The 22,465-nt window shown below is 38.8% G+C and overlaps 1 protein-coding gene across 8 annotated transcripts in view; it reads right to left on the bottom strand.

The window, feature by feature from the left end:
* NCKAP5 (NCK associated protein 5) overlaps nucleotides 1-22,465 on the bottom strand; it is a 768,565-nt gene that overhangs the window by 293,750 nt on the left and 452,350 nt on the right. For all 8 annotated transcript variants that reach the window (XM_045560321.1, XM_045560316.1, XM_045560320.1 and 5 more), the window contains one exon: nucleotides 788-875. In XM_045560321.1, coding sequence (XP_045416277.1) covers nucleotides 788-875 — 88 coding nt within the window. The remainder of the gene's footprint in view (nucleotides 1-787; nucleotides 876-22,465) is intronic.

Below are 22,465 nucleotides of genomic sequence, written 5' to 3'. Positions count from 1 at the left end.
TCTTCCCACCATACCAGAGCCTTCTCATCTGTGCAGCCAACTTGAGCCACACTCAGATTAGATGTCCTGCTTCCCAGCCTGGCCACTCTGCTAGTGTTAAAGGACCATGGGATAAGGACTGTCAGGAGAAGATGATGACTTGTTACTTCATTGATCACTTACTCTCTTTGGACCTCTTTAGACTCCCCATTCATTGCCTGAGGAGCAAGCCCAGACCTCACCCAGCTCTTCCGAGCACCCTCAGTCTCACTGTTAAACTTTTTATCTCACCAGGTCATTATGTGGTTACCTGGAGGTGCTTATTCTCCACTGCTCTGAAGATCCACACCACTGCACCTTTACCTAGGCTCCCCTCCCCCTAGAATGCCCTTCACCTGCTCTCTCTTCCTCAGACCACCTCATCACACCTCTGGCAAGTCCTCCTCAGCTCTGCAGACAGGATGAGTCCCTCCCTCCCCTGGCTTCCCAAGGAATGCTGTAGACACCTCTCTTACAGTCCTGACCAAGAGCACTGTGATGCTTTTATACATCTTTCTGTTTCACTATAAACTTATTTTTTTTTGCATCTTCCTACAACCAAAAATCTTCTGCTTCACAGTAGAAGTTCAAGAAATGAATGAGTTGAATAAACATGTATATCATTTCTCAAACTAGAGGCAACTAGTTGGCTCCTAGCACTGAGGTCTGGACCATACCTTTTATCTCTGGGTCAGAGAGGGCAAAACTAGAGATATACTAGAAAAACAAGCCAACCGGTACTCAGCCAAGAGTAAGAAACATGGTGTACCTGATAGACCATTATATTAACAGTGTCTTCTTTTTTCTGCTCTGGAGGTCCTTGACTCTGCAATAGATTTCGTACTGTTTCTTCCATCCTGAGAGACAAAAACAGGAAGAATTTCTTAAAGAAGGCTTCTGATTAACATGGGTCTGTTCCAGTTAGTAGAAATCATTCCTCAGTGTGTATTTCCCAAGCTTAGACCTGGAAATCTCTTTTCTCTTCTCTCTCCTTCATCCCCTATTAAGAATCTGTCATGAGGTCCTTTGAAATCATTCTTCAGGATGTCTCTGCATTCTCTCTCTACCGTGCAGGTCCCCCTCCTTGGCCTTGGTCATCCGTAATCATGCACACGCTTCCCAGTAGCCCTGTTCACTTCCAGTTGCTCCCTTTTAATTTGATACAATATCACCACATTAATCTTCCTGAAACACCACTTTGATTTTTTAAAATCAATTTTCAAAGTTAACAAATATTACATGAATACATTCTCTCCATTAATATACTGTCATGTCTTTCCATGTCAGCACACAAAGATTTACTTCATTCTTTTCAACTACGATCACAAGTCACTTAATGATCGGGACAGGTTCTGAGAAATGCATGGTTAGGGGATTTTGTCACTGTGTGAACATCACAGAGTACACTTAACAAATCTGGATGCTATCACCTACTACACACCTAGGCTAGATGGTATGGTCTATTGTTCCTAGGCTCCGAAGCTGGATAGCATGTTACTGTACTAAATACTGTAGGCAGCTGTAACACAGTGGTAAGTATTGGTGTATCTAAACATAGAAAAGATTTGGTAAGAATACTGTATAGGACATTTACCATGATTGGAGCTTACAGGACTGGAAGTGGCTCTGGGTCAATCAGTGAGTGAGTAGTGCGTGAATGTGAAGGCCTAGTACTCTACTATAGACTTTATAAAGACTGTACTCTGCTACACTAAATTTACAAAAAAATTTATTTCTTTGATAATAAATTAACCTTAGCTTACTATAGCATTTTTACTATGTAAGCTTATATATATATATATAATACATAACTTTTATAACTTTATGTATATAACTTATACATACATACAAATTTGTTTAAAACTTTGACTCTTTTGCAAAAACTCTTAGCTTAAAACATAAATTCTTTGTACAGACGTACAGAAAGATTTTTTCTTTACATCCTTAATCTACAAGATTTTTGTATTTTTAAATTGTTTTGTTTTTTAAAACTTTTTTTATTGAAAACTAACATACAAGCATACACATTAGCTTAGGCCTGCACGGGGTCAGGATCATCAAGACATCACTGGGCAACAGAAATTTTTCAGCTCCATTATATTAAAAATTTTATGGGACCACAGTCTCACATTCAGTCTACCATTGAATGAAATGTCCTTTATGTGGCACATGACTATCTATGCTTCCAAGCATGTCATGGTGTGAATGCAACGTAAGTTATTTAAGCACTACTCTAATGATGGAATTTAAACTACTTCAATATTTTTGCTATTTCGGACAATCAACATCTCTTCACATACGTCTTTGTACACATTTTCATTTCCATAAATTATATCATAAAATATATTACATGTCTTAATCCTGTTTTATTTTAAATAGTCACCTCCAGTGGCTCCCTACTGCCCAGAAGCAAAGATAAAGGACATGCTCATTTCCATTTCCAGACATTTGCTCCTGCTGTTGCTGCTTCTTGGAATGCCAACTCCCTTTCCCCTTCTCATATTCCATCCATCTTCCAACTCCGCCTCAACTTTCGCTTCTGAAGATACTTCCTCATTGATTTCCCACTTCTTTGAATTTGTAGAGCCCTATACTTTCAAGCATTCATTCTATCACTTACAAACCCTTCACTACAACACTCAAATATTTTGTATGTGGAAGTCTTGTCTTCTGGAGTAAATGACATTTGGCATAGGACCATGTCACGTATTTCTTATGCAGTTTCCTCAATTATGGATGAAGCAGGCACTCAGTAGACACTGTTAATGAATCTTTTGTTAACTCACTTTTAGACGTATGAAGTACTTACTCTGTGCCAGGCATTCGCCATGTCTATTCAGACTGTGTTTGAATGACCTTGTCCTTGGGGCCCACCCATGAGGATTCAGAGTAGTGTAACTCAAAATGCCAACCTTTCTAATAGGGCATGTAGCTACTCAGCAGCAGAGTGAGAAAACTGCAGATGAACTGGGACAGTCCAAACCTGGATTAGTAATTGGGGAAATTCTGCCTTCACAAAGGATGCACCAGGACCCATTTAGGCTTTCAAGAAAACAGTGGATATCGGTTATGAGGGCTCAAGGAATGATTTGTGAACACACATTTATGCAAACCACCTTTTCACATACCCAGTGGGGAGAGCAGAAGCTTTTCCCTATATTTTCACAAATCTTACGTTATTAATAATAACTCAGTTGAATAGTACTTTTAACTTGTCCAAGAACTCTCTTATCTATTAATCATATAACGTACTTCTAAAATGTCATTATAGCTCTTTAGTAGATGAGAAAGCTGAGGCACAGACAGGTTAGGCGTCTTACTTAAGGATCATGGTTAGTTGGATAGGGAGTTCAAATTAAACCATTTTTATTGACTCTAAATACCGCAGCCTCTTTCCACTCGACATTATTGACATTCAGGAAAATGGTTTTAAATAAGTATTAGGAGTTCTCTTGGTAAATATAGTAACTTCTGCATGCTGAGCCCACGAGGGCAACAGTATTGTTTCTGACCCAGAGAGAGCTCAAGATCTGGTAGAAGAGAAAAACAAAGCTTATGTGGGAGTGGGCGCGGAGGTATGAAGAACTCACAAATTCTAAAATAATAAGTGATCAGGGCCAATTTCTAATATGAAATTTCATTTTATGTAAATAATCTCTTGAATTAAAAAGCATTTTCCACATTTGCCAAATCTAACCTAAACAGAGAAAGTAATGATAGTGGTTCTAAGATTGCTCAAGATCACTCAGCTTATTCGTGGCAGATCAAGGGACTAGTCTTCTGGTTTTCTAAACGTTAGTCTACTTTCTTCCTACCTTAGCACAGAAGCTAGATGTCTTACTGCATTCATTTATAAACATCTGGCTTAAATGTGGACCAAGAGTTATGAATAGAACTCAGTCAAAATGAAATCATGTCTTTTTCTTTTATTACATTAAAATACAATTCTATCTCAGTGCATATCTTACTGAATTCTCTCTTCTGTACAATTAAGTTGCTGGATCAAAAAGGAAAACATCTGTTCACCTTTCTCCCATGCTTCTTGGCTTTATACTTGGAAAAATAAGAAGAAGTGGAGGTGGGCAAGAAATTGTTAAAACAATTTCAAGCAGTTCAGAACCCTCGGTGATACTGTGAACACTTTTCTGGCACTATTTTATGATTAATTAAAACCAATTATGTTTCCAAATAAAGCTTGGAACAGAGTTTCAGGAACCCATCCCAACCCTTGGTAAAAATTCAAGTTGCCACATCTTTTCATAACCTTTATGAATCTGGTCACAAAGAAAATGTTTTAAACCTGATGAGAACACCATTATTTATTCCTTGATGATATCTTCTTTATAAAACTCTTATTTAGCAAACCTCTCTACCTAATTTCCCCCAAATCAAAGACTGAAGCAGTGCCCATTGTTGTTTGATGCCCAATGACATTTTGCTTCATTTTATTATCTTGATAGCCTAATGTATGAAGGTTTGCATGACCAGTAAGCTCACAGTACAGTTCTACCATCTGTCTCCCAAATACGACTAAAAATAAGCCAATTTCTCTTCCCAGTTAGGCACAGTTTTGGTTTTGTTGGTTGTTAAATGGCTGATTGGTACAATTTATCCTGAAACACTGGCCTGAATCACTATCTTCTAGTTTTTCACCCTACTCCCCTGAGACTAAAACCTTTCCTTCCCTGAATACTAGTTAAGTAGCTATCATAACTAAAAACACACAGAACAAAATTATAGTGAGATGTAAAAATTATACTTAGTGAGATGTAATAAATTCTAATGTATACTAAGCAAAGTACTATCGAAAAGTTCACTCCTAGGCAAGCCAGAAGAAATAAACCAAATACATATGCAAACAGTATGTTTTAGGTAACAGGTATAAATGCAGGCATTTTATTTAATCAAAATAGATTCCATTTTTTAAAGTACATATTACTTAATCAATAAATTCCTATTATAACATGTTCTCTGGGGAAGAAAAAAACCTAGTTTTTGCTTAAGAAGGGCACTAATATAAAATTAGGGAAATAGGATATTAAATAATAATTCATATAAAAGTAACAATTCAAATCCACATGAGAGCTGGATTAGTGAGCTATTGTGAATAGATTTTCTCCCTGTTCTCTGGGGTCCACCTTTGTCATAGACATCTTTTAAAGTGCAGAGCACTGGGGTACTTATCACTGGATCTGCATCCAATGTCTCAAAGAGAGGGTCTGTCTAGACAGCAAAGGAAGACCCTTCTGGAAGAAAATGTTAAAAGATAGTGGTTTTCTAAGCCCGTTCGTGACACGATAACACCTAATCATTCAGGGCCTGATAATATCAAAGGCCTTCTTTACAATCAGAAAATAATATTTGGACCCCAAAGAACTTATTCAATAATGAAAGCAGGGTCAGAAAAAATGACTTTAAGGTACATTAGGAGCTGTTTTTTCTAATATATAAACGGCTGTGGGCTTTTCCTCATCCCTTCCTTGCCTCTGAAAGCTAGCCCTCTACTTTGATTAATAATGCTCTAGGAACTGATCAGATTATTAGACTGAACTGTTCTTTTTTGACTCCGATAGTTAGCTATTCAGTGGAGAATAACTTCATTTTTGACCGAGACAGGGCAGAACACTGGAAGCCCCTCAATAAGCCACTCTCCCCAAGCCACACTCACGACTGATGGGCTCGTTCAGCTGCAAACTAGACTCAGCTGTATTCTGCCTTTAAGAAATATTTTAACATGTGTACTTGCTGATGAGTCCAATGACAAATTAATAATGAAATTAACAATGAAATCATTCAATATCCCTTTACATTCTTCTAGGCGGGTGAGAGGCTGCAAGAAACTCCCGTCACATTCCCTTTTATCTCCCCTGTACCGTGAAGTTTGTCAAGAGCTGCTGCTGGGACTTGCAAATTGCTTTTCCTTGTGTTTCACTGTATTTGACTTCCCATTTTCTCACTCTGAGAAAGTGTGTCGATTTCAGCAAGGGTCCTGCCACGACTGAACTTCATTTAGTGATAGGAAGAAAGGGGCTGAGGTTAAATTAGAGAGAAGTCAGAAGGGCTGGAGTTGCTGCAGCACCTCTTCTTCCCCCAAGCCTCCTCCCCAGGAAATCCTGACATGACACACGGCACATGACAGCTGACCCCATGTGAAGTGTTCTCTCTTCCTCTAAGGTCACTCTTCCTCTAAGGTCAATGGCCATAATGAGGATGAACGTATTTACCAAATTTGTTAGGAAAAAAAAATAATCACAATAAAATACTAGCTCTCTCTCATGGGATGCCTGTATGGCATTTTAAGAAAATTTAAGCCTGCTGCTCCAACTTGGATGTTCAGACAAAATAAAATTCATTTATTTGCATATAATCAAACTAGTCTTTTTCATGAGTCCCTACAATATGACTAGCATTGACTTTTAACCCAAATCCTGGTTTAAATACTAACTCTAGTATGATATGATGGATTTGTAAATAAATTTTTAAAAATCCATTCAGAAACAAGTGTCCATCAACATACACGGGCTGTCCGGAAAGTATCCAGCCGTGTAATACGTTCTCATTACATTAACAATGGCCGGATACTCTCTGGACAGTCCTGGTACAACTGTGGCATGCATTTCCTACACTGGAATACTAAACAGCAATCAAAAGGAATAACTGATACATGCCACAGCATGGAAGACTCAAAATCTTTACACTGAGTGAAAGAAGCCACATGCAAAAGACTAAATACTGTAAGATTCCACGTATATGGAATTCTAGAATGGTAAAATTAATCTATAGTGTAAAATTTAACAATAGTGATTACCGTGGTGGGGGTACAGGTTGACTGGGAAAGGACATAAAGGAACTTCTTGGGATGATGGTAATGTTGTGTATCTCCATAGGGGTTTGGACTGCACAAGTGCATGCATTTGTTAGAATTCATCCAATGTTACATTTAAGATTGATGTATTTCATTATACGGAAATTTTATCTTGAAAGAAATAAAAATAACTGCAAACAAATATGGAACTCTAGTTAATGATACACATGCTCAAGTATTTGGGGGAAGATGCATGGAACTTATTTTGAAATATATCAAAAACAAGACAGATTGATGGATAGAGAAAGGGATGGATAAATGGCTAGATATGTGGTAAAGCAAGTACAGTATATTAGAATATGAGTTGTAGAATCTAGTTAGTGTGTATGTGGTGTTCTTTATAAAATTCTTTCAACTCTTCTGTATATTTGAGATTTCTTATAATGAATTATTGACAAAGTTCATTTAGGTAGACCATTAATCTCTTCGATAGAAATGTTTAACCTCTCAGTGGAAGAGGAGCATGCTGCTACTTTCCCATTGATGGTTCCTAGGTATATGCACGTCTGGTTGGGTGGATCATGGTCTTTGTAGAGTAGGGGGGTTGGGTGTGGTGTCATCTTATATTAATATCTGGAGAAAAGCTCTTTGTTCATAGGTTTGTGGCTGGCCCTGCATCTGAAGGTTCTGAGGCTGGGACAGCTCCCAGTCTTTTCATCCTGCGTGGTCAGAGCCTGGTGGCATGGCACTCTGAATGACCTTCACCTCCACTTCTGGTGGCTGAGTGCCCTGAATGGTTGTGGCCTCTACTCAGTCTGTGAACCTGGCAGTCCATCTCTAGATGCTGCTGCAGGATGCCCTTGCCCTGACTGACACCTCAGACTTGAAAGTAGCTCACCAGCTCTCCATTTCACCTCTAAACCACACTGAATCTGAGGGCAGCCAGAAAGACAAGACTCAGAGCCGCCTTTCCATGAGCACACTGGACCACCAAGTGGATGTTCCATTCTTCAGTTCATGTAAAGACAGAGCCATGGTCCTTTTCCAGTATCCTAACTGGGAAGCAATGATGTAAGCACACCTCTGTCCTCCATGTAATTTACCACCTAAGGTACTGATTTCACTCTTCTATTTCTCTCTCCTTATCTGTCCCTCTTCCAGCCATCTCCAGGAAAACGAGTGCCTTCTCAAGCAATCCTAGATACCATATCTAGCTCCTTTCCAACTTCAATCTCTTGGCTAAGTCTATAGATGATGGTGAATTGAAGTATTTTCTCTACAAACTAGGAAAGCTCTATAACCTGGGTCCCACCTACACTTGCCCTTTCAGGTGTTAAAGGTGGGAGAAATGAAGGAATCGGGGGAATCCTTACTTGAGATAACAGCATACTCACAAGGCCTTGTCTTATTGCTTAATCCTGTTTTGCAGAAGTTGTATATTTCTTCCTGCATTTACTCTGAATTGCTAGAGACAAACAAGGCAGAGTCACTGACCTCAAGAAACTCAGGTATCATTAATAAGGTGCTATCATGCTATGACAGAGGAGAGCTCAGGGTGCTAAGAAAGCACAAAGGGAAAGAATAGGTCAAGCCTTGTCTACGTGTTTTCTGTGGCATTTGAGTTGCATTGAGGGTGCCTGACGGGCAGGACATATGTTTCCATTGATCGCTGGTATTAAATGCTTAAACAAGTATTTATTCAGGCTCCAGGTTGTAATAAAAGCTATACAAAAGATAACAGTTGTTATAATCTACGGTAGTTCCCCCTTACCTGAATTTTCACTTTCCACGGTTTTAGTTACCCAAATTCAACCTTGGTCTGAAAACAGGTGAGTACAGTACAGTAAGATATTTTGAGAGACAGGGAGAGACCACACTCACATAAATTTTGTCACAGTATATTGTTATAATTGTTCTATTTTATTATTATTGTTGTTAATCTCTTACTGTGCCTAATTTATAAATTAAAGTTTATCAAGGATTTAGGCATTTACTGGGGGTGTTGAAACATTACCTGAGGGTAAAGGAGGGACTAGTATATCACTGTGTATACACCTAGATCTAGAAGAATTTTAATCTAATTGGTAGAAAAGATTGACTGATGCAAGTATAATTGTCCCTTGGTATCCGTGGGGATTGGTTTTAGGACTCCCCCTGAGATACTAAAATTTAAGAATGCTCAAGTCTCTTATATATAATGGCATAATACTGTATTTGCATATAACCTATGTGCATCCTCCTGCATCCTTTAACTTAGATTACCTAACAAAAGGCCAATAAATCACTTCATGTGCATGGATTCAATGCAGTACTCGACGAATAGCAAATTCAAGTTTTGCTTTTTAGAACTTTGTGGATTTTTTTTTTTCCAAATACTTTCAATCTACAGTTGGTCGAATCCACAGATGTAGAACTCACAGATACGGAAGGCTGACTGCATGGTATTCGCAAGTAACAAGCACCCATTGATCCAGATGTCAGCACATGATGACAATATGGCAGAAAATGTTGATACCCAGCCAAGTAAACACCAGGGCAGTTTAAATGTTTGCTGGAATGCTGATGTGGCACAGGAAAAGATTACAAGTTTGGAGTCACATACTGGTTCCAACACCAATTCCATAATTACTGGGAGTATGATCTTGAAAGAATTTCTTATTCTCATGGAACCTCAATTTATGCATTTTTAATGAACAAATGAGTGAGTACACATGTAAATCCATAAAAACGAAAATGGAGATAGTAGTACCCAATCTATGGGCCCATAGGATTAAATCAGTGTCTGCTATATAGTGGCTGTAACACAATAGTATGTATATTTAAAACCCACATGATTTTCTGTTTTGTCATTCCGAATACTAGAGCAACTAAACACAGCTAGTGTTATTGGGTAGGTATTCGATAAATTATTTTTTGAGTGAATGAATGAATCTAATAGTTTTCTTTCCCATTCATGCATTCTCTGGCTCCATATATTTTCACTTCCCACAGACCTATATATAGACGTGACTCGTCAGAGAGCAGTAGTGACAAGTGAGAAGTACCAGCGAGACTACAGGGGCTCAGTCTTCAGCTGTGTCACTTGGAGCTGAGACGCAGGACCCATGGTCAGTAGTAAAACAAACAAAATATCTCACTCCGTTCTTTTTGTCACATTGAATGCCCATATGCTTCAACTTAGCTAATTAGCTTTGGAGCTTAAAATATCATCCTAATGAGGCCAGAGTTATAGATTCAGTCGCTAACCGGAACGCCCTTTACCACTGTCAGACTCTTGACAGACTGATCTCTGGCAAGACAGCCCACTGCTCTCTTGCCTGTGGGAGAGAGGATAAGAGAATTACCTTAATAAAGAACATATTTTGCATTGCTCCCCACATAATTTGCTTTTAAGTTTCTTTTTTCTCATTCTACTTCCATTGCCCTCCTCGACAACCCATCCCACCTTCCCATTTTAATTGCAGAGCAAAGCTTTCCTCAAGTCTGGGAGCAAAAAGAAAAGCTGACTAATTTTCAGTTCCAAGAGCAAACTGTTCATGTGGAAACTGTGCTGGTTTTGAACTGGGTTCCGCACAACTGCACCGACTTGCTTCCTTAGAAAATGAGAGTTTCTCCCTTAGAAGCTAGAACATCTAAGCACGTAAGCAGGAACAATCCCCAGGTTGGCTGTGACTTGGATGGTGTTAACCCAATCTCTGCTTATCCCTACTGCAATAGTTAGGAACAGTAAATCTACAGTCAACATAACTGAAAACTGCACTGAAACTGAAACTCACTCTGGATAAATGCTGGAAGGCTGGAGTTGCTTATTTCTTTCTTAGATGATATATATTTTTAATTCGGCACAAATTTTGCAAGAATAATACCACTGCCTAGAAACCACGGTGCTCTAATTCACTCATGGGGATGCAACAGCATTCATAAACAGATCGAAAGGTGCTAGTCCAATTTGAATTACTGCATCATATTCACTCCAGGGCCATCTGTATGTGAACAGAAAGCGACATAAATTTTCTCCTAGGCGGCCTGTGCTTATCCTGCATGGGAAGCTCACTGAAAGGAGAGAGGCCGACTGGGAGAGGGCAGAAGCAGAGATATCCATTCAGAGGAGAAGCCCCATTTTGCACATGGAGTAGAAGGGAATCCCCTGAATATTAACAAGCAAAGCTCAAGTGTTTTTGCTCAACAGTGGTAGAATACAAAATTGCATTTATGGATTCATGTGTTTGTATACTTCACATTCATCCAGAGAGAAAGAGAGACAGAGACAGATAGAGAGAAAGAACGTACCACGTGTGCAAGTAAATGCCACAAAGGGGACGTACACCTCACCAGCATTCACTGTCCTGGTTAATAGTCTGAAGGCAGGGTTGGCACGACAGGTCTACAAAATGGGTATTTCCCTAAATGGAGCCAGGTTTTTAATTAATGTAATAATTATAATTACTGTGATCATTAATTTTATTAATATAAAAGAGTTAATAGTTAATATAATTTCCCATGTCCAGTCTCATGAGCTCCTCTACTCAATTTCTAAGCCTACCTTTGTAATGCATCCTCACAGAATTCTTCAAAATAATGAAATTCCACAAATGAACCCAGCTTTAGTTCTGTTTCATATTTTATTTTCTTGAGTAGTCTGAAGCACAAACATTCTCCAAGTCTGATACTGCTCAAAAAGGACTTTGACTTACCAAGACAACCATTTTTAATATAAATGCATTATTTTGGGGATAGATCTTTATAGCTCAGTATTAAAATATTGGGGGAAGTTTGAAGATAACCAATGGCTCAATTTATTACTGGTCCTCCATACTTATTTTTATTGGCCACTGTTGATAGGAATAATAAAAATATTTTACCATATCATGAGGATACACCTTAAATTTTAATCAGAGGAAGTTCTGTTCTAGAAGACTAACATATTATAATAACAATTTGGAGCCTCATTTTTCTCATTTTATAAAAATGAGTATTTTACAACTTTACTTTGGTCAAGGAAAAATAAAATGTGACTGAACAATCAAGGTTTCTTCTTCTTCTTTTTTTTTTTTTTTTTGAGACAGGGTCTCACTCTTTCACCTAGGCTGGAGTGTAGTGGTACAATCATAGTTTACTGCAGCCCCAAACTCCTGTCCTCAAGGGACCCTCCCGCCTCATTCTCCCAAAGCGCTGGGATTTCAGGTGTGAGCCACTGCAGCTGGCCAAGATTTCTTCTCTTAATATGCACCATGCTTTTCAAAGTTTGAATCTAATGTTAGGTACTCAAAATGAGGTTCACCTTATGTTTCACATAAGTTTTATACCTCTTCACAGTTGTAACCGACTCCTCATCCGATAGCTACAATCCCCTAGAGCACACCAAACAGACAACATTCTGTTCTGTTCTGCTTCAAGACCTGTTTGGGATTTTGACCTAGAGAAAATTAAGAATTGAATGACATGACTGGACTTGATTCTCATTGGCAAACTCATTTTGAATTTGATTCTCATTTTCCATATCTTAGAGACTTTTTTTTCCCTTTTTTGTTTTTTGTACATTGACAAGTGTTTAGTCATTAAAGCTTATGGAGGTCAAACCAGCACTCACACTGGATCTGAATAATGTTCAAAGCAGTACAGTAAGTAGTTGGTGTTAATCTGTTGCTAATTTCTTCTGATGGAGGTATGGAAGAAGGGCAATAAAATACAATTGGTCATATTTAGGATGAAATTATACCATCAGATTTTCTGGACAAGAAGGTTCAAGAACGGCAAAGAGGTGCTTTAAGAATCCACAGTGTTGAAGATGCCAATAGTGCATTCTTCATTGTTCCTGCTACTTAATTCACATGCTTCTTGTGACACTGCTCCACGATATTTCAGAATGGCTTCTCTTAAGGAAACAGATATTGTAAACCATAGCATATCTAGAAAAGTTGTGTTACCAAATCTCCCAGCGTCAAGTCTGTGGCCACAACAGTGTCAGTGTATTCTCGGTCCCCTGTGCTCCCTAAAGTGGCATAAGTAATTCTCAGTGGAGATATTCTTACCACTATGTAACTCAGTAAAAATCACTTACATTTTCTGAGCTTCAGTTTCCTTATCTGTAAAATGGATGCACCATGCTAGTCCTCCTTACTTCAAAGAGATGTTATGAGGATGCAATAAGACAAAATGAAAACATGCTGTGTAAGTTGATACTTGTTTGTACAATGGCTTTAAAGATAGTTCTTTCAGAAGTCATGGTCATTTGAATCGTAAATCTTTTGGTGGTAGTGTGAGGACAGGAAACGGGCTCCTTGGGAGCATGATCCAATCAAGTGAACACTTTAGGAAAGCACCTGCCTTCTTCGCCTTTTATTGAGAAAGTGCAAGGGGCAAAGTCCCTCTCTCCAAATTTCAGATGGCAATTGGTTTGAAGAATAACCTATTATGTTAGTCAGGATAGCCTAGTCCATGCTGGAGCAACAAACATCCCTGACATCTTAGTGATTTAAAAAAAAATAAATGAATTTCATTTTTTTTTTTTTTACTTCAGCTTGAATTTCTTATTGTCACAAAGTCTGGGCAACTACAGGTCTGTGCAATTCAGCAGTCACTTGTCTTCCATGGGTAAGATGGTTCTGTGTCCTGGTTTCCCAGGACCACTGAGTTCATGTCTACTGTTCTGGAATAAGTATTAAAAGAGTCCCTTTCACTCCAAAAATTGTCCTGGTATGGGTGACAAAGATTATGATCATCCTGTCAATGGAGTAACGCAAGTATTTGGCCTGCTCCACCCTTTCAACATGAAGCTTTCGCAACAGCTGGGAAAAGAGAAACTGGAGAATGTTATAGGGATTTTTACTGCCTCCTTCAAGAACTGTCACTTCAGTTCAAGGGTCCCTGGCCAGAACTAGTCACATGGCCCAAGGAACTGCTAGGGTAGCTGGTAAAATTTAGTCTTCTGAGTACCCAGCAAGGAGAAAGGAGCCAGAGAGTGGTGCTAATATAATATATCTGCACCATCAGGATTGAAGACACACGCGGACCAGCAGTCCAGACCCACTGACTTACAGTTATCTCCAGGTTACTGAGGGCCAGAATTCAGGTAAGGCAAGAAAACGCTGTTCTTGTTAGCTTTTTTCCAGGGTGTTGCTTTTTCCCTTCTGTTGGGCAACTGAGCTGTCACAATCGAGGCTCTTCTCTCACCTCCCAGCTAGATATTGACTGTCACTCTTCCTTCACTCATGCCAAATTGATTGTCAGCCTACACAATTAGTTTCCCTGAGCTCTCTGAATTGTCCACAAATACGTTTCCTCTGGTCAGGGAATCTTCAAACACACACCTTCAAAGTCTGCATTGCTTTGAAGAACACACCATCAAGTCTTCAGTATGACAGTTGATAGACGTGTTTTTGATGCAGTCTATTTTATAGTAAATATCTATAAACATGGAAAAGTAGCCTGCACTTGCAAAAAACTTTATCACCTTCCAAGTCTTATTGACAAGGAAAATGGAAAAAGTGGTTTCCACATGGTGTTGGTAGAAAGATATTTCTGTTTTACTCCTCTTCACACAATATTCATCCTTTAAAATTTCACAACTCGAGATATGGCAATAACTGAAACTCTGAAGTATGAAAATTTGTCACAATTTAATAGGTAAAAGTAAAAGCTGGAGGGGGGAAAAGTCAATTTAAAAACTTACCTTTATGTTATATTAAAAACGAAAAAGGAACCACCAGAGTAATATGCTTTACACTGGGACATCATGAAAGTGTTTTTTGCCCATCACCATAATCATGTGGTATTTGGATAGGGATTTTTCTGCCAGCCACCATGAGAAAAATGAGACTCCTTCCCTTCCCTCTTTGCCTATCCAAATGTGCATCCTTCTGGCTCCAGCCTAAGTCTCATCTCCTGTTTTCCTGATAACTGAGTCTCTCTCTCTCGTTAGTCCACTGAAAAATGCTTTCCCTGGAGCACTTGCAGGAGATCACTGAAGGTTCTTGTTAAAAGTCCAGATAAACCCAGATCCACCTGAGATCCAGTGAAATCAGATTCTCTGGGAGCAGAGGCCAGGAATCTGAATTTTTAATAAGCATACTCTTGTACATTATCCTATGAGAATATCTATTCTACTCTCATATCTTCCTAAAACACTCATATACTACCTGGAACTATTAAATATGAACAAAACAATTTCATGTACAGGTTTCTTATTTCTATAACTATTCTGTAAGCTCACTAGGGACCCCAGTGTATATCTCAGGTCTTTTTCTATTACCCACATCATACAATGGATTATCAATTTATCCTAGGTGGATGGAACTTCCCAAAGTTATGGGGTTATATACTGATTTACTCATTAGAGGCATATTTGATGCTGAAAAATAGAGAGAAGAACATATTTAGATGAATCTAATCTTAACTTCAATGGTCAAAAGCTTAAAAATAATACCTTCTGTAATATGAATAATTATTCCTTCATTTATTCATTCATTCACTTATCACCTCATCCATTTATGTCTTCTCATACTTACTAATCATTTGTTGAATGCCTACATTGTGCTTTGTGTTATAACCAGCGTCTTGAATACAGAAAAACTGGCAAGTGTAGGAGATGGGCAGACCAATACAAACCCCACAGTGTAATAATCATCAGAATAGGATGCTGGAGTGTGCAGAGAGCTGAGCATCAAGAGAGGCTTCTCTGGAGGTGTTGACACAGGCTGAATTTTTGAAAAATGAGTAGGATTTAGCTTGACGGAAAAGGGATTTTCAAACATAACTAATGATTATGTTTGCAAATTTTAAATTGCTTATTATGGATCTTCTTAATGAGAGACATGCTTTAAGTGTGTCTGTATGCTTCAAGCGTGTGTAAAGTAGTCTGTATATCTATTGAAAGTAAGAGCACTTCATTTCAGTTTGGTATATGTGTTGGCATTTTAATCAAATGCAAAGCATTATAGATCATTCTTAACCAAACTAGTTAAGGTTCTTCCAACTGAATTACATACATTTAAAGTTATGTTCACTGTTTTGTGGAAGTTCATTAACTGTATCTTACATCTCAAACAATGCTAGCCTCAAGGTAGTGCTCTCCCAATTGGTATATATACCATATTTGGAGCACCTGTCTCATTGTATTCCATCATATGCCATGACTTGGGTATTTATTCCCAACATTTTGGGATGGTCAGATTTCCTCTATTCTTTAGAATATGTTCTTATTGACCTTGAATGTCTATTAGAAAGTAAAGAGTAACAGCATCAGAATATCTGTTGCGACGAAAGAACTTCCATGATAAAACCAGTACCAGGAACTTGCAAAATTCCCCAACCACAAAGTTGACATTAAGTAAAAGTCAAGTGTCTTCAAGTATTTCTTATCATGGAATACAAGCTTTTACAGAGCATTTTTACTGCACATTCCTATCAAATGAAACTGATGTTGGAAATACAGTGACTCTAGGCCAAAACAGTGCCCATTTATTCTTAAATTGTCAATGGTAACAAAAAGAAAGGAGCAAGGAAACTTGAGGGAAAAGGACAATCCATATACTGAAACTAACTTAAAAAATTTCTTTGGTATTTAAAAGCAACAGAAAAAGAAGCACAATTCTGATAAAAGTATAAAAGGAAAAGGAAAACTAAGCATTGATAAACAGTAAGTTGCAGAGTGATAGGATTTTTAAAATATAAATGATGAGTTATAATAACTATGTTGAATAAACTGCTAGAAAATACCATGACACCATGTACGGATATATACAACAGTAACTATTTTCCATCTTAAAGCCGTGCTGCCTTGGGATTTTCAGATCCAGGGTGAGAAATCGTTTTCCCTTCTCTCTATGCAAACATGGGAAAACTAAGCAAACCTCTGTTTCTTTCCATCCATGGGATTTTATTGTAATATTGGTAAAGACAGTAGTACCTATGCTACACAAACGTTAAGAAACAAGTAATAAGAAGCAAGATAACTTGCTTCTGGTTCTCCTTGCCTCCCCCAAACAAAAGACTGTGCTGGAAGAAAAGCAGATTTAACTGTAAAATGCAAAGACTTTCCCCAGATTGGGAACTGGAGGAAAAGGGCCCATTTTGGAGTAACTGGTTAGAACATGAGTCCCCTAGGACTTAATTATCTATATCTTGTTAGGCTATAATACGGGCTCTAAAATGATATTGCAGTTTTTCTACAACCAAGACATTGACTACTGAAGTTTAGTAAATCAAATGTCGATGTTCTTCTTATGGGTGAACACACACAGCAACCACAGCCTGCAACAGGGAGCTGTCACGACGCAGCAGTTATTAAGTGTGGCTCTTTGAAGCACATCAATACAGAAGAGTTTGTACCCGCATCGACTGGCAGTGTTTTCGGTTGGTGCTCATTTCCACATTTCAGTTTGGGTAGAACGGATGATCACCACTCTGTCAAACACATCCCGGGTGTCCCTGCTTTGACGCCATACTCTCCAGGGGAATTCCGCGTGTTCATGATCATCTCGATGGCAATGCCAAGTAGAACACTGACAGACGTGACAGCCCCAGAGCCCTCTGTGCATGGCCACTGCTGAACCCCTGTTCCATCCTCTCCTGCCCTTTTTGGACCTTTGCTCTCAGCCTGCATTTTTGGCAGCTGTTTTCTCTCTCCATCAGCTCCTTTTTTTTTTTTTTTTTTTTACCAGATGACAAGCAAGTGAACATCAACTTTATCCTAATGGAATCTTCCTTTTTCCCCATTCTCCCACTGCAATCCCTTTTTTCTCTTCTCCCCACTGCCTGTTCTAAAGAATAACTTATTTGTTCCACTTCACACTTTTTCCCACCAAATTAACCTTGACAATTAACTTCAACCCGATTTCACCCTGATCATTACACTCAGAGTGGTTTTTTATCATCAATGGATCTGAAGTGACCACCTTCAATGACCTTTTCTGCATCTTTTTGGTTAAGTATTTGCCTACACTGGCCACTCCTTCCTTCCTAAATTTTCCCTCTCCTTTGCTTTCCTGGCTACCTTCTCCGGATTCTCCTCCTTCCAACTGATGCTTCTCTGTTCCCTACTGAAGTCTCCCTCTTTCATCGCCCACAGATGGCCATAGCTCATGTCCGGGATCTCAGTCTTCTGTTCTCTCTCTCTGCTCACTGTCTCTGTCTCCCATCTCATTTACTACCTCCTTTATTTCAGATTTCCAAATCTAAATCTCCAAGCTCAAGTCTGGCTTTGCGGTCACCTGGAGTTGTGTGTGCACACTCAGCACATCTACAGTCACAGTCGCCATGTCTTGCCTGGATTCTCTGCCTTCCCCTGTCTTTCCTACAGGACCTGGTACTGTCCCATCAGCCCTGGGCAGCATCCCCACCCTCTCTTCTACTTTCCCTAGAGGTTAAGGAGCATGAAGTCTGGGGACGATATTTTCTCAGACTCCACTGCTAACTTTCGGGTCTTGCTAAAAAGGTACACTGCTATATTTTGAAGGCTGAAAACAGGCATGTTTTTCTTCCTCTGCCAACAGTGGTAGGGACCGTGCATGCTTGGGCAATGTCAGGTTTTGCCACAGTTGGCCGGACCCTGCACCCTCCTGCCTGTCACCAGTCTCAGTGCTGCAGGGCTGCTGTGACACTGGTAGCAGTTGGCACAATTTCTCTACCTTTGGTAGCATTAGTAACCTCTCAACTCAGGGACCAGAGCTCAGCTTGAACTTGACAGCCACTAGAGGCCCCCCAACTTTTTGTCCCTTGAACCCCTCCTTCTGTTTTGCAGGTACCTATGTCCCTGGATTAAATCTCTCTGTGCTGGAAGTATCTTAACAGGTCTCTATATCCCTCCTGAGAATGATACACTGTCCCCAGTGACTCTGGATGAAAGGTCTGTAGCATCTTTTCAACTGCTTCCTCTTACCACGAAAATCCCACCCCTTCCCAAGCACTGCCAATTCCTCCCCTTCAACATCTTCCTCTTTCCTTGACCAATGCCTCCACCTAGATCATGCTCTATTTCCTGCCATTGAACTGCTCTTAAAGTCTTCTAACTGGTTTTCCAAACCAGCCAATCACTTCATTATCCTCATCTGACATCAGGTCTATCCTCTTCAAATAATTATTCTTACTATTTCAATAATTTGACTATTCAAATAATTATTCTTACCATTTCAATAATTTGACTAAAAAAACCTTACCATGGACCCAATTCTCACTTCCCATGGGACAAAGACTGAACCACAGCAAGGGATCTGAAATATCTCCTTATTCCCATGGCCTTATTTCCCCCTTTTTCTCCCACATACCACATGTGCAATCAACCATGGCTATGAGGAATTCATTCTTGCAATATACTCCTTGATTTCTTGCCTCCAGACCTACTTTTCATTATTTTCCTACCTAGAATGTGACTTCCCTCCACCCTCAGTGAAAGGAGTCTTTTTAAGAATCAGTCCAAATGTCACTGGAAAGCCCCGTATCCAATGGATCCTGAAGCATTTTGAACCTAATCTATGTGGTTCATGACACTCTGTTTTTGCATCTCAACAGCTATGTTGTCCCTTGTGGCACAACATGGTACCGCTTAACTTTTAGTTGAATTGTGTTCTCTCTGCTGAGCTCAAATCTTTGCTTTAGTAAATTATGAAAACCAGGAAAACATTTGACTGAGTTCACTTACCATGTTTGTGGTCCAAACTAGAACTTAACCTTACTGAGATTTGGGTGCTATGGTCTTACCACAGTTTAAGCCTTACCTATTCAGTATTTAATGATGACCTCCTGTGAACTGCCCACATCTCTTTGTCAAACTGCAGTTTCATAGAGACAATTGCTTGAAATTAGTGGGTCATCAGATGATAAACTTCCTCATGTATAATTTTCCCATTTCAAGACTTTCTAATTTATAGGCAAGATATAAGATTCTAAATGGGTAAATACATATATATTAAGTTGAATCATATGAAATTGCTATTTGACCATTTTTTGACCTATAAAAATGATAATTTTCTATGGTTCATCTTAGTAAATATGTTAAAATAGATTTCTGATGCACACTAATTTTCCACAACAGAGTTTCTTTATATAATAAAGTTCAGTGAACAAGTATACTTAACAGATAAGCCTCATAGTAAACAGTTTTAATAATGATAGCAGTAATAATGGCTACTATTTATTGAGCACTTATTATGTACCAGCCATCGTGGTAAGAATGTTACATAGATTATCTCTTTTTTTCCTTATAATGACTCACTTTTAATCACCGTTTGATAGATGAAGAATGATGAAAGATGACAGATGCTGCTCAAGGTGGCCGAGTAACATCTCCAAGGTCACATAACTACTATGGTGGAAGAGTCTGAAGTAAGCAAGTCTTATTCAAAGGTTGCCATTTTTGACCTCATGAAAGAACAGAACTCCTTTTTCTCCTGGAGACTTTCTGATTTTTCATTCCTTGACCCCTCTTGATAATATTAGGAAGAAGAATGAAACATACATAGAACTCAAGGAGGGGCTCAAAGCTACCTCCTCCACAAGTCCTTCCTAAATCATGGAGCTCTGATCTTTCTGTACTACTCTAGAGTCCTTTAACATTTTCCCCCTTTATATACTACTTAGCATATCCTGCCTCCTCTCATAGCTCTGTACACATGTTTAAATTTTCCAAATAAATTGCAAAGCTCCATCAGGGCAGTGAGCATGTCTAATGTACTTCATTTCCCGGAGCAAGGCGCAGACACTTTATTTCCATCCAAACACAGCCCATTCATCCATCCATCCAATAATTATTAGATCTTAACACAGCTGGGTGCAAAGAATACTGAGATAAAAGGTCCAGTCTCTACTCAAAAGGAACTTATTTCTGCTTAATGATGGCATGAACAAGTGTGTCAAGACAATTGCACACAGTTAGTACCATGAGAGAGTCAGCCGGAATGTGCTGAGAGCAGAGAGGGGGGCCACGCGGCAATGGGGAAGGGAGGCAGTTTACAGAGAAGGTTCTCCAGAACCGAACCTGTTGGAGGTTAGCCTGGAAAGGCAATGGGGATTAGCCAATGAAAGACCTAGAGAAAAGATGTCCAGCAATAGCAAGAGGTACAAATGCACAAAAGAGACTGGAACATTTGGGTTGCCATGAGTATTTGGTGTTGTTTAAGGACAGGAACAAAGGAATTAGAGAGAAAGGTATAAGAGAGAAAGGAAATAGGAAGGAGAAAGAAAAGAGGAAGGAAGAGAGCTGTTGAATTTGGGAAAATTCATATAGAAGTAAAAGCAGTAGCCCCATGCCAACCAGTAAACCCAGATAAATTCAGAGCCACTCTCCAGTGGTCAGATCAATGTCTAGGACCCTAAGGCCCAGGCCCACACACAAAAGGGAGCTTGGTGTGTAAGCGGTAAAAGAGCCATCACACAAAGTCCGATGACTCACAATAGATTTTGGAAAGGTGGAAATATAGTCACATAGGTACATGAAGATGATGAAAATAAAGAAGGTTCTATTTCTACCTGTTTTGGTAATAGAAGCTCTTTAGCTGAACAGATGGTACATTTCACCAAAATCTAATGGAAACAAATCTTTAGAGGCTTTTTATATTAAGAAATAATATAGCAATCTTCCCAAGAGATCTGGCATGTTCTTTGTCTAAATAAATATAATACAAAGAAACTGGTCTTTTGGAATCCTTAATTAAATAGTATTAATGCTATAGAAGAAAGTGTGGTCTGACTGCTATCCAAAATGAATCATAAGAAAACAAGAGAAGGTTTTCCAAATCTGGACACGTTGCTAACGACATTCAGTGTAAGGAAGAATTTTATTATGTTTCTTTTAAAAAGTTTGTGTCTGAGGGGTTCAAGAAAGGATAGCTGAGTTTGGCCAATGGAACAGAGCTAACAGCCACGGCCAAGGTGATCAACCCCACAGAGAAGATATCAGCTTGCCTAACTAGGAAAATGTATTTTGATGGGAAATTAATAGATGTGGCCATGTAATATTTATGGATTGCCACTCAAATGAAAACACCTTTTAATATGTAATTGAAAGACATAACAAATTTATAATGTCTTCTGCGTTTCAAAATTTGCATTGAATAATGGTAAAGGGCAAGGAAACTACCCCATTGTTAACTGATTGATATGCAGCATGAAATGCATTCAATATTTATATCCTTTCCATACCAATCTATTTTTATTTATATGATCATTTCCTGATAAACATAATATGAACAATGTCTGCAGAATTTTTATTAACAAAGTGCAAAGACAATACCACTGTGCCTATATAAAACCATCTGCTAATGTCTCATGTCAAAAACTATTTATGTTATTTTATTTTTCCCTTCCTGTGTTTTCTGAAGGCAACCAATTCCCATTAAATTAATCCTGTTCACCTTCCAGGCATTTATGCATTCTTCTGGCATTTCACATTCTTTGGGAAACCCCTGGGTATGCAGATTTCATTACAAAAATTCCTAAAACCAAAGCAGGGTCAGGGTTTAGAAGTGTAATATACCTTTTCCTTCCTAACGCAGAACCAGAGGGCTATGTACAAATATACTATTTCATTTTGTAATTAAGTTCAGGTGAATTATTCAAACTTCAAAATGTGAAATATGCCATGATTACCATTATTCAAACCCCTGTAATTCTCCTTTATTTTTGAATGGGAACCTAGCTGAAGGTGCC

The sequence above is a fragment of the Lemur catta genome, chromosome 8, assembly GCF_020740605.2.
Source record: "Lemur catta isolate mLemCat1 chromosome 8, mLemCat1.pri, whole genome shotgun sequence".
Taxonomy (NCBI): domain Eukaryota; kingdom Metazoa; phylum Chordata; class Mammalia; order Primates; family Lemuridae; genus Lemur; species Lemur catta.
Note: the sequence above shows the minus strand (reverse complement) of the source record. Positions and strands in the feature narration are given on the sequence as shown.